General features: G+C 38.5%; 2 protein-coding genes across 2 annotated transcripts; one reads left to right on the plus strand and one right to left on the minus strand.

Annotated features, from left to right (window-relative positions):
* Nucleotides 1-1,063: 1,063 nt before the first annotated feature.
* C7H11orf71 (chromosome 7 C11orf71 homolog) lies at nt 1,064-1,662 on the minus strand. Its single transcript, XM_059070206.2, has one exon. It carries the CDS (start codon nt 1,513-1,515, stop codon nt 1,120-1,122), a length of 396 nt encoding a protein of 131 aa, XP_058926189.1. The 5' UTR covers nt 1,516-1,662; the 3' UTR covers nt 1,064-1,119.
* RBM7 (RNA binding motif protein 7) lies at nt 1,117-11,197 on the plus strand. Its single transcript, XM_059070202.2, has 5 exons — nt 1,117-1,944; nt 2,845-3,007; nt 3,648-3,735; nt 6,484-6,574; nt 8,372-11,197. Exons 1-5 carry the CDS (start codon nt 1,849-1,851, stop codon nt 8,732-8,734), a joined length of 801 nt encoding a protein of 266 aa, XP_058926185.1. The 5' UTR covers nt 1,117-1,848; the 3' UTR covers nt 8,735-11,197.
* Nucleotides 11,198-11,866: the final 669 nt, after the last annotated feature.

The raw sequence follows: 11,866 nt of genomic DNA on the forward strand, positions 1-11,866 counted from the left end.
CCTTTAAACCTTGGAGAATGCATGGTTAAGACAAAATTATTAGCAGATAAGGAGCGATCAGCCAGATAAGGGAAGAACCAGGATAGTGCAGCATTACGGAAAGCCATGGCAACCAAGGTTTATTTTCATCACTGCACCTAATGAACAGTCAGTCCAGTGTGGTGATTTATTAGCCTCTCCATCTTGAGTACACTCCTTGATCTCCTTGATAACAGGGCTATGTAAAGTTCATCCACAGCGCTAAGCACTGGGAAGATCTTCAAATACTATTTAATAGTGGAATGGGAAAAGACAAACAAGAAAGTTTAAGGAAGATGCTAGACTGAACAGATGAGCAGCTTCCTAAGAGAAAACTGTACGATGAAGGTTTCCAATTTTTGTGTAGTTTGGGACAAGATTCAGATTAAGGAAGCTGGGATTGAATGTGAGCAATAAAGTGACAAATATAAGTGTAAAAATTCATTTGGAACTTTTGGCAAATAAAGCAATGTAAATTGGTTTAATAATTTGAAAGAGTAGCGAGGTTTAGGTTTTGCTTTTGTTGTTTTAGTAGAGACTGAAGTTTGTAGATATTCCTTAAGAAAAAGTGGAGGAGGGGAATGGAAGAAGTCTTAAGGACAAGATGATAGAAGTGTTGGGCCACAGATGGGAGGATATGCCACAGCAATAAACCAACAGAAGTAAAGGTAAAGGGAATAGTCTGAGGTAGAAAGGTAGGCATGTAAGGAAACTCGGAATTATGTCTCAAAGTAGGAGAATCTGCCAGGGAGGAGGTGTAAGACTTGTGGAAAGTGAGACAAATTTGGATCCATTGTTGGGAGGATAAAAGGATTATTGACCTTTGGGAAGAATGATCCCCTCCTTTGTGACTACCTCAAAAAACAAAAAAAAATCTCTGCTGTTGCACCCTTCCGATCTAATCATCATGGCTGTTTAAAACCATCTGAATCAAGTAACTGTAAACATTTTACTTTGCGCTAGGCTAGAGTAACAGGACTCCCATTTTTATATTAAACCGAAAAGACGTCCCTCTAAAAATAAGACTTCGGTTGCACCAAGAAAGTATTTTAGAGAAGCCTTGTTCACAAGCTCACTGAGGGGCGGAGAAAGGTATTCATTTTAAGCTGAAAGACGGGCTGCGCTAACACCTCCAAGTGCCACCAGACGCTGTTGCAGGACACTTCTTAGGAGGTCGAGTTTAACCGCAGGTGCCGGGTAAGGTGAGAATCTGGCTTGGCGGCTTCGGCTCCGCGCCTCCTGTTCCCTTCCCTCTATAAAGCGGGTCAGGCTCCGGCCGCCACCAGGCGCCCGACGGCTCTCGGTCAGGAAGTTCAGCCGCACAGTGGACCGAAGAATAGGTTCTGGAAGAATCTCCTCGGGACTGGTAACGAGGAAGCTGTCTCCAGAGACCATCGCCAACGCTAAGGCCGACGAGCTGAGGTCGCCGTGGGAAGAGCGGTAGGCCACCAGGCCTCTTCGATCGCCGGCAGACAGGGACACATAGTTCAGGGCCATCTTCAAACACTGCCCGCAGTATCTGTGTTAGGTCCCACGGTCAAGGCAGACTCGTCGCGGTTCCACTGATCAGTCCAGCCGGTCTCGAACACTGAGACCAACTTCGTCGGAAGCCATCACCTGACCTGCTGCAGACGAAAATGCCACCTTAACCCAGCCCCCTCATCCCGAGCATGCGCAGTCCGTCAGCGCACGTCGACGCCGCTGAGAGCCGACGTGTTGACGTTTACGTCTGTGACGCCTGGGAGCGCGAGGACGTAGGGTTTCTGAGAGTGCGCAGTGGGTGCGTCGGCGGCGACCCTTCGGCCTTTTTCGGGAGGGGGCGATGCTGAGATGGGGGCGGCGGCAGCGGAGGCGGATCGTACTCTCTTTGTGGGCAACCTTGAAACGAAAGTGACAGAGGAGCTCCTTTTCGAGCTTTTCCACCAGGTAAGCGGCTGGGATCAGCCTTTCCCTTTCATTTTCCGTCCCGGGTAGGGCCCGGCCCAATGGCCATCCCCGCTTTCCTGGCGCAAGCGGGACGGTTCGTCCCGGCACCGGACAGGTGGGCGGGCTGGAGGTGGGGGTCGCGCTTAGAAAGGCAGGCGCTCGCTGCGTGTCGCTTTATTAGAAGGATCCTGGTTAGTTCAGGCCGAAGTAACGACTGAAGGTGGTGGAGGGTCTTCTATCGGGCATTCTCGTGGTAAAGAGTCGGTGCTCTTAAGCGACCTCGTACGCGTGGGTCCTTCGTTGAGCTGTGCTTTTCCTCTTCCTGCTTTTCTCATTTTCCGCTTGTAAATTTTATTTCAATTTCTTTCTTAGTATTCGTTTTCCACTTAAGTTTCTTACGAAGTTGCAGCAAAGACAGACTCATAAATACTCTGTAGGAGAGCGGCACTGTAGTGTTTATGTATTAAAATCTGTATCAAGATGCGTTAAACCTGTTCCCTCCAGTTTTGTCTTTCAACAACTGGTAATGTTTGATTAGTCGATACAAAAGTGAATTTTTAGTCCAAGAAAACTACTTTCCCTTACTCTTGATAAAGGTTAATTTCCACGCAGTGGGATAATGATGGATGTTGGTCGCCTTGTTAAAGTCATAAAGTGCTGTGAAATGTAAATTAAGTCGGTGATTGGGTTTCCGGTTGCTAATGGGCTCCCTCCCTCCGAGTAAGTTAATCTAATTTTCGGTCTTATCTATAGGATCTTTAACCGAGATGGAAATCCGAGTGTATCCATTTTTAAAATTAGAGTCCCTGGTTACACTTTTGAATTTTTTAAACTTTGTAAAATTTGAGTATTTTCCTGAAACTGCCTTACTGAAATTCTGAAAACTTTTTTTGTCTGTAGGCTGGGCCAGTAATAAAAGTGAAAATTCCGAAAGATAAGGATGGTAAACCAAAGCAGTTTGCGTTTGTGAATTTCAAACATGAAGTATCTGTTCCTTATGCCATGAATCTGCTTAACGGAATCAAACTTTTTGGAAGGCCCATCAAAATTCAGTTTAGATCAGGTAACTATTCACTGATGATGTTTAGGAGAGAGGTTGTTTGCCGCTTTGTTTTTAATTTTGTTATTTAAAGAACCTATTTTTGGATGAAAATGCTTTAAGCTTTATGAATAGTAAACTTTATATATCCCTGAAAATGGGTAACATTGACAGTATGGATTTTGAAAGGTGTAATTTTAAAATGAGAGTTAAAATTTCAGTTTGGGTTTGTGAAAAGAACATAAACTTTATTATTAAAATGACTGAGTTTGGGTTCACGCCCTAAAAGCACAAGAATTATTTCCTGAAAATACTTTTCCTGCCTGCTTTGTAATTTACTTTTACAAATTTTGATGCGTGATCATGTAAGGATGAAACTTTCCTTGTTAGTCAGTCTTGCAATTTAGTGTGGGGATCAGAATATTATGGCCAGATTGGGTATTTATACATTGTAAGTACCTTATTTGGAACCCTTTGTTTTGGGTATATTTGGTATTAAACACTTAACAATTTTCAATCTGATGAACTCTAAAGCAATTTACTGAAATTTGAGGTTTTCAGTTTTAGCCTATGTCTACCTTTTTCGGAGTGATTGGGCTGAGGGATACAAAATTTCAAATTAAGTTTTTTATCAATAAGAATTTCTCAAATTGTTTCATTTTAGGAAGTAGCCATGCCTCACAGGAGGTCACTTCGTCATATCCCCAGCATCATGTTGGAAGTTCAAGCCCTACTTCCACATCTCCTAGCAGGTAATATTTCTCACCTATTTTTAAAATCATTTATCAGGAATTTTTTTAGGCAGTGACCTCAAAATGCATAATGAGTGATTGGTTTCTTTCTTTATGCTCCTACCTCTTTATTCTTCTGCTATATTTGCTATGTTGGATTATAGTTATATATGTATCTATTTTAAGGGGACTATAGGGCATTATATATAGTTCCCTTAAAATAGATATGTACATAACTATATTTATGTTCAGTTGTAAAGACATACCCACACCCACATACATGTATATAACTGAGACTAAATTTCTCAAAACATTACTTACCCTTACTACTTGTAGTACCCTCTATTTTCTATTTTATTTAAAAAAAAATCACATTAGTTTTATGACCACTAAATGGTTGTTGCTTGCAGTTTAAAAATACCTGATAGTAAACAGACTACTGGACTAAGAGTTCATAGAATTGGATTCTAGATCTGTCTCTACCACTTGTGTAATCTTGAGCTAGTCTATGTCCCTGTTTTTCCATTTGTAAGGAAAAGAAGTTGATGTGAATGATCTCTAAAATACCTCTTAGCTACTGAGGATTAGAAGAGGTACCATATTTATATTACTACTGATTTTCTTTGGGGAGGCTTATATTTTACCAGGGACAGTTTCTTCCCGGTATGTCCATAGAGCTATTTATCAATTTATGGCTTCATTCAAGAAAGAGTTAACAAATACCTGTCACCTGTCAGGTTCTTCACCAAGTCGTTTGCACCTGTGATCTCATTTATTCCTCACAGTAGATTTATGAGGCAAGGATTATTATTATCTCTACCTTATGTATGAAGAAAATGAAGGTTGGAGGTTAACTTGCTCATGTGTGAACTGCTCATAAGCAGTGGGCTTGTTTTCAAACCCAGGCAGTATGATTGAGCACACCCACCATGATATGAGTAGAAAGTTTCTGGAAAGTTTTAACAAGGAGAGGTAAGTGAATGAGGACTTGAAAGAGGGCAGTGTACCTAGATCATAATGAGTAAAAAAATGGAGAGTAGTAGATGATACTGTTGAAGTAGATAGAGGCAGATGATACAGGGTCTTTCTTATAGGCCATAATTAGGATTTTGGAATTTCATCCTAAGAACAGTAGGAAGACATTGAAATGTTTTCAGTAGGGTAGTAAGAGGAACAGGTTTGTATTTTAATGAGTTAGTTGGTTGTACTGGGAGAGAATGGATTGAAGGGGACAAAGATGACTAGGAAGCTGTTGGTAGCAAGGTATTGATGTGTTAGTAGCAAGGAAGCTATGGGAGTGAGGTTGCTGCTTTGGATTAAGGTGGTGCCAAGAGCTGGAGAGAAGTGGTTGGATATGAAAAGAGTTTGGAAGGCGAAATTGTGTACTGTGTAATGTGTAAAGGGTACCCTCTTAGAGTCTTTTCTTGCCAGCTGAAGTTAATTGTGTTTAAGTGCTTTTCAGTATAATTGGAATTAGAAGCATCTCTGACCACTGGACTCTTAAAAGGTATCTTAGGTGGAGGGAAAAAAAAGAGTTTTTAACCCTTCTTAGAAATTCTTGGGGAAAAAAATATACAAGTAAATGCTGTAGTTTTAATCAAACACTAGAGTGTACCTGATTTTTATACTCTCTGTAAGTAAAATTATACTTTTTACCCCTTTAGCATACAGATACGTAATCCGATTTAAGCAAACCCAAAATATGGCACGTCCCTGGAGGTCCAGTGGTTAAGACTCCGCACTTCTACTGCAGGGGGCACGGGTTTATTTTTATATATATATTTTTATATACATATATATAAAGAATAAAAGCTCTTTTTTTAAAAAAAGTAGCTTTCTTTACAGCATACAAATAAAATCAGTTCTGCTTAAAAAAAAAAGAAAAAAAGAAAACCCAAAATAAAAAGATCTAAACTGTAAGATAAATCAATTGGTGATTTGATTCCAAAGGCATATTTTAAAATAAAATTAAAACCTTTCTGAGTTTTTCTGTAGAGCAAGTTACCTCTATAGGAAGTGAGGAATAAGGTTTAAGTCCTTAACATTAATATTCTGTTTATGTTACAGAACTCCTTACTCCCCAAAACCTATTATTATTTTTTCTTATCTCAGTAAAGGTCTACCTAATTGCTCAAGCCAAAAATCTAGATTTTTATCTTTTATTTCTTCTGTTTCCCTCACCTGTTATGTCTAATTGATCAAATCCTTTTCATTTTAGTTCTCAGTCTAGGCCTTTGCATTACTGGCCCAGGTATTGACAATTTTTTCTCTATAAATTGACAAAATTTTTTTTTTCTATGAAGAACTAGTTTCTTCTGCTATTGTAGCACCACACAGATAATACCAAAACAAAAGAGCCTGGCGAAGTTCTAGTAAAACTTTGTTTACACAAACTGAGTTTGGCCTACAGGCTGTAGTTTGCTTACCTCTGCACTAGTCCTTCCCTCAGCTGGAGTGTGTTGCCTCCAGGTAATCTTGTTCAGCTCTAACTTCAAATGTCTCCTTTTTAGAAAGGCCATTCCTGACCAGTCAAACTAAAATAGAACCCCCTATCTCTCTCACCTCAGCTTGCTCTTTAGTCATTTATTACTATGTCTTTATAACCATGTGAAATTGTCTCGTCTGAATCCTTACCCCAGCTCCATGAGGGCAGATACCTTGTTGGTCTTGTTCATTCCTATCTTTGAAGACTGTGTCTTGCTCAGGATTGGTATGTAGTAAACATTTACTGAATGAATGATTATATGTTGGTTTTCTTACTTTTCACAGGTACGAAAGGGCAGTGGATAACATGACTCCATCAACATCAATAACTCAAAGATCTTTTTCTTCTTCAGAAAAATTTCAGAGACAAGCAGTGGTAAGCTGATTTTTCAACCCGAGTTGCTAAAAAACTCATACTTAGTTAAAACATTCATTCTTAATTCTTAAGTTCATTTGTTAAATTTTAGTTAGACTAGCATGATCTTTGTAGATCACTCATTTTAGTTTTCCCTGGGCTGAAATATATATTTAAAAGATTGAAGATAAAAGGAAGAACTGCTTGTCACATTTGTATTTTTCTTTAACCATTGTTGGTGTGATGTGTGTGTGTGTTGCAAATATTGGATACTCATTCTCTGATGTTCTTGCAACCTGTGCCGAGTAACTTCTTATCATGTACTGTCTTTAATACTTAATACGTTAATATACTACAGTCTTCCAGACCACCTCCCTTGTGAACATGCCATTTTTTTCTGTAATAATATCACCAATGATAAAATCTTAGGTATCTTTTGCTGTTGCATCTTTGTCTTTGATCAGTCTCCAGATCCTTCATTTTTTTCTTTTTATTACATTTGTTTCTTCCTTTTTATTTTCTTTGCCCAAATCACAATCTTGAATTGTGGTCCCTAGGCTTTTGTATTGCACAGGTCTGCAGAATAAAAATATAAGTGAAATAAAATAAAATTGAGAGACCAATATAAAGAGATATCAACTTTTATAAACATATTATATATTTTTCTTATTTTGCTGTAGACCATTAAAAAAAATCATCATTGGCTAATGTCTGTCCACAGGCAGAATTTAGGAACCACTCATCTAGTCACTTAGTACTTGTATCTATTTTCTTCTCACTCGTCCATCTCACACACCATTTCAAAATTACTATTATAACTCTGTTTATCTTCCTGGTGAATTTTTAAATATAAATTTATTATTTTATTTTTGGCTACATTGGGTCTTCGTTGCTGCGTGCGGGCTTTCTGTAGTTGTGGCTAGCAGGCTTCTCATTGCAGTGGCTTCTCTTGTTGTGGAGCACGGGCTCTAGAGTGAAGGCTCAGTAGTTATGGCAGTGCATGGGCTCAGTTGCTCTGTGGCATGTGGGATCTTCCCGGATCAGGGCTCGAACCCGTGTCCCCTGCATTGGCAGGAGGATTCTTAACCACTGCGCCACCGGGGAAGCCCTAGCCTTGTGTTTTTGCTCCCATTATCTGATTCCAATAAACCTTTCTAGCCTTACCGTCCATTAGTCATGGCTCATGAGATCTATAACCTGTCTTAGCCAGAATTACTTGCTATTCCATGAACCTGTTCTGTGTTTCCCTGTTATTTTTATTTGTGCAGTCTTCTTTCCTTGACATACCTCCCCCTTAAAATATTTTCCTTAAAAAACTCCATCCAGGGAACTCACTGGTGGTCCAGTAGTTAGGACTACACGCTTTCACTGCCAAGGGTGTGAGTTCAATCCCTGTTTGGGGAACTAAGATCCTGCAAGCCGTGCGGCATGGCCAAAAAAAAAAAAATTCCATCCATACTTTTAATACTCAGATCATGTCACGTTCATTAAATCCTTCCTAAAGATACTGAGCTTTTGCTTTTAATGTGTTCATCATACAGTGATTTACATTATAGTCATTTTGTATTACTTCTTCCCTTCTAATTTGTATTCTGGAGGACAAAGAGTAGTAGTTACGTACAGATATCTGGTAGGTATACATTGGAATGAACGAAGCTATTGTACTCTTTTAGTTGTGTTTACCTTAAGATTCAGCTAGGCAAGAATGATTTTGCTTTTCCATTATTGTGTTTGTTTAACCATGGCTTGATATCTAATGCCTTTGCTATCTAGAAATATTTATGGTTAACACATTTCCTTCTTTTTCTCTTCACTCAGATGAACAGTGTTTTGAGACAGATGTCATATGGAGGGAAATTTGGTTCTCCACATCTGGATCAATCAGGATTTTCCCCATCAGTTCAGTCACATAATCACACTTTTAACCAGTCTTCAACCTCCCAGTGGCGCCAAGATACACCGTTATCACAGCGAAAAGCCAGACAGAATTCTCATCCCTATGTAGTGGATAGACATTACAGCCGTGAACAGCGTTACACTGATCATGGGTCTGACCATCATTACAGAGGAAGCAGAGATGATTTCTTCTATGAAGAGAGAAATCACGATGGCTGGAGCCATGACTATGATAACAGAAGAGACAGTGGTAGAGATGGAAAATGGCGCTCATCTCGACACTAACAAGTGTTAAAAGGATGTTTTCATAGGGTCATTGTAGGCCCTTTTTGTTAAGTTGTTTCTGGGAATGTTTTCTTAAAAGAAGTCTATAGAGCAGCTTTACAAGTTGCCACATTTCTTTGTAAAATTTTTAAAACCTAATTGCAGTCCAATACAGAAATGAGAATTGTGGTTCTAGTTTTATTACATTAATAACCTTTCACCTCAGGGTTTTAAGAAGAGGAAAGGGTTTTATGCTAAAGAAAATGCCACAATTCCTAATCATTTTAGACAATTGAGGAAGGGATGTATTATATGGATTAGTTGTATTATGAAGCAAATATTTTAATTATGTTATCTTTTTGTATTGCAAGAAATTTCTTGTTAGGGAGTCAGATTTTTGGTGTATATAATGGAAAACATTCAAGTTGATAGTCTGAAATGACTCAGTATTTTGTTACTAAATGAGAAAATGTAAATTCATTGATTCATTTTACTAACATTTGAGAAAACCTTTTGTTCAACTTTGGGGATAAATCATATTATTTAACTTCTTAGAGAACTTAAGGGTAAGTTCTGTGACATGATCTTGAGTTTTACTGTAAGTGAGCATACAAGTATACATCTACACATGCTATTTCATTATAAAATTTTAGAATTAGCTCATTAAGTCATGTTCGATGTATGACTGAAGTCACTCAGGAAGGTAAATATCTCAATGTATTTTTTTTACCGTAAAAATACAGTGTTAATGTAAATCTTTTCCTGGAAGAACAAAACTTAAATGCATAGTCAGATAAAATAGTAAAATGTTTTACTGTAAGTATTCTTTTTTGGGAAAAAAGGTTCACGAAACCTTTAAGTGCTGCCTCTATCACTCAAATTTCTAAAATTTTAACATTTTCAAAGTGCAAGGACACATTTTATTATGGAGATTGTACAGGGTTTTTTTGTTTTTGTTTGAACATGTGAAAGAATTTAGTCTAAAACACTGATTTAAAATTTTTTTAACAAATTTGTTTAACAAAACTTATGTATCAATATGCCGTTTCCCTTTCATTGTAGAACTTGTTTATAAAAATTCATTCCTTGAAAATTTTGTCCTTTTTAATATTAACTACAACATTTGTACTATGTTGCTTTTTAATATATTGAAAACAAAAAGGAGGGGTGTGTCTTTTTTTGACATCACTAACATTGTACACAAAAAGCTCGCAGCATACTTTTATTCAGTGATTGCATGGTGTTAATTAGAGTATCCTGAAATATACCTTTTGAACACATCAAACTTATATTTTAGACTCAGATTTTCAGTAACACATGGTTTATGTTTCTGAGCACTGTAAACTAGTTACTCTCCGTAGTTTCTAGGATTTTGTACATTTGGTTTTCTCTGTTTCTAAATGCATGCAGCTTTTCTGAGTCCAGGTAAATGGAGCTAGCTATCCAATTACTCAGCACAGAGCATTAAAATCAAGTTTCTGTTTGCTTAAGCAGTTTCATAGTAGAAGGGTTTGTTTCCAATGAGCCTGTTATTTTCAGGTGTCTTACCTAAATGAAAATTTACTCAGTAGCATTTGTAGGTATTAACAAAGATTAATACTGCTTTATTGCAGTTTATCTGTGGCTCAGATCTGTTCCTATTGATTTACAGGTGACCCTGGTCCCGAATAATTTTTTTCTTTTTTAATGGTTTTTGGGACACCCCTTGTGAGGCTCCAGTGAATCTTTTTCACTTCACCCTCATCCAGTTGAAAGTAACCAAACTAAATATATGTACTGTGTAAAGAGAACAAGACAGCCACAAAGAATTGAATATAGCTGGTGAGAATTCACCAAGGTATTGAGAGCTGCAGGAGTAGAAAGGAAGAGATTGTTTTTATGGAAAGCAGTTTCTCCCATAGCGTGTTCCATGAAACAGTACTCTCATAACAGGGTTCTGTAGTCAAATGTATGGTAAACATTATGTACTGTCTAACACTGTGACTTTTCTCTTAATGAGAAAGGACAGTGCCATAAAGCTGACAAGTGCTGCAGTAATGTTTATACCTAACGGTATTTTTTGAACTTACTTGACCCTTACTTTACCCTTTTATACGTAATACATTAAGATCCCCCCAAAGAATCTCTGACTCCACCCTTTTCCATCCAGTCAATCATCAGAAAGTTTTATACCACTTTCTGATTATGTTGTGTAGGCCCATCTTATCTGTATCCACTGCCACCATCCTAGAATGGGCAATCATCATCACAACAGGGTGATTCCAACAGCACCCTAATGTTTACGTACCAATTTATGTATTCCCTGTATTTCTCTTCCAGCCTTTTTATTGTATTAAAATTTTATTTGTGTCTCTCTAGGTGTCTCCATGAAGTCCAGGACCTCATCTTTTTCACCACTGAATTCCTAGTATTCAGTGCCTGACATATATATAATACATGGTAAATTTTTGATGAATAAATGAAGGAACGTTTGTCAAATAATTTAATGAAAAAAGGAGGCTTCAACACCGAAAACTTCTTTGGTATAGCTTTCCGAACCCTGGACCATCATTACATCCTATTATAAAAATTGTATCACAACATACTGTGTCTTTAATACACTCTAGAATTCTACTTGTTTTTCAAATTTTTAAGAAGTTATTGGATCTGTATTCATTAGGTTTTCTTAAAATAATTGTTTACCTTAGTTGGGTTTTAGAATTGTGGTTCTGTTAGTTTTGTAGAATGAATTTATATCTTTTTGTTGTTGTTGTTGTTAGAAAGGCGTTTAGTCTATTCTCATCATGGTTCACATTTCTCAGTGCGGCTCCCCTTACAGTAGTTAATGTGCAATCTCACTTATGGGCCCGGGGAGGAGGGGCTGGGCCCAGGGCAGGGAGGGTGTTGGCACTCCCCGCAGACGCGGCGGGTGGTTTGTGCTGCGTGAAAGAGACGTGAGTGAATGGGTGGCTGGGGGAGGTGGAGGGGGGCCCCCAGAGTCTTTTTGGCGTTGGTCGGTGATTCTCCATTCATGTTCCTTCCTGGCTGCCCGGGGGTGGGGGTCCATGCAGCTCAGGGCAGGGCAGGGCCAGGGGAAGGGAAAGCAGGAAAAGCAGCAGGCCGCCCAAGAGCGGGGAGGGCGCAGGGGTGGCTGCTGGGGTAAGGCACAACCCT

The sequence above is a fragment of the Kogia breviceps genome, chromosome 7 (genome assembly GCF_026419965.1).
Source record: "Kogia breviceps isolate mKogBre1 chromosome 7, mKogBre1 haplotype 1, whole genome shotgun sequence".
Classification (NCBI taxonomy): domain Eukaryota; kingdom Metazoa; phylum Chordata; class Mammalia; order Artiodactyla; family Physeteridae; genus Kogia; species Kogia breviceps.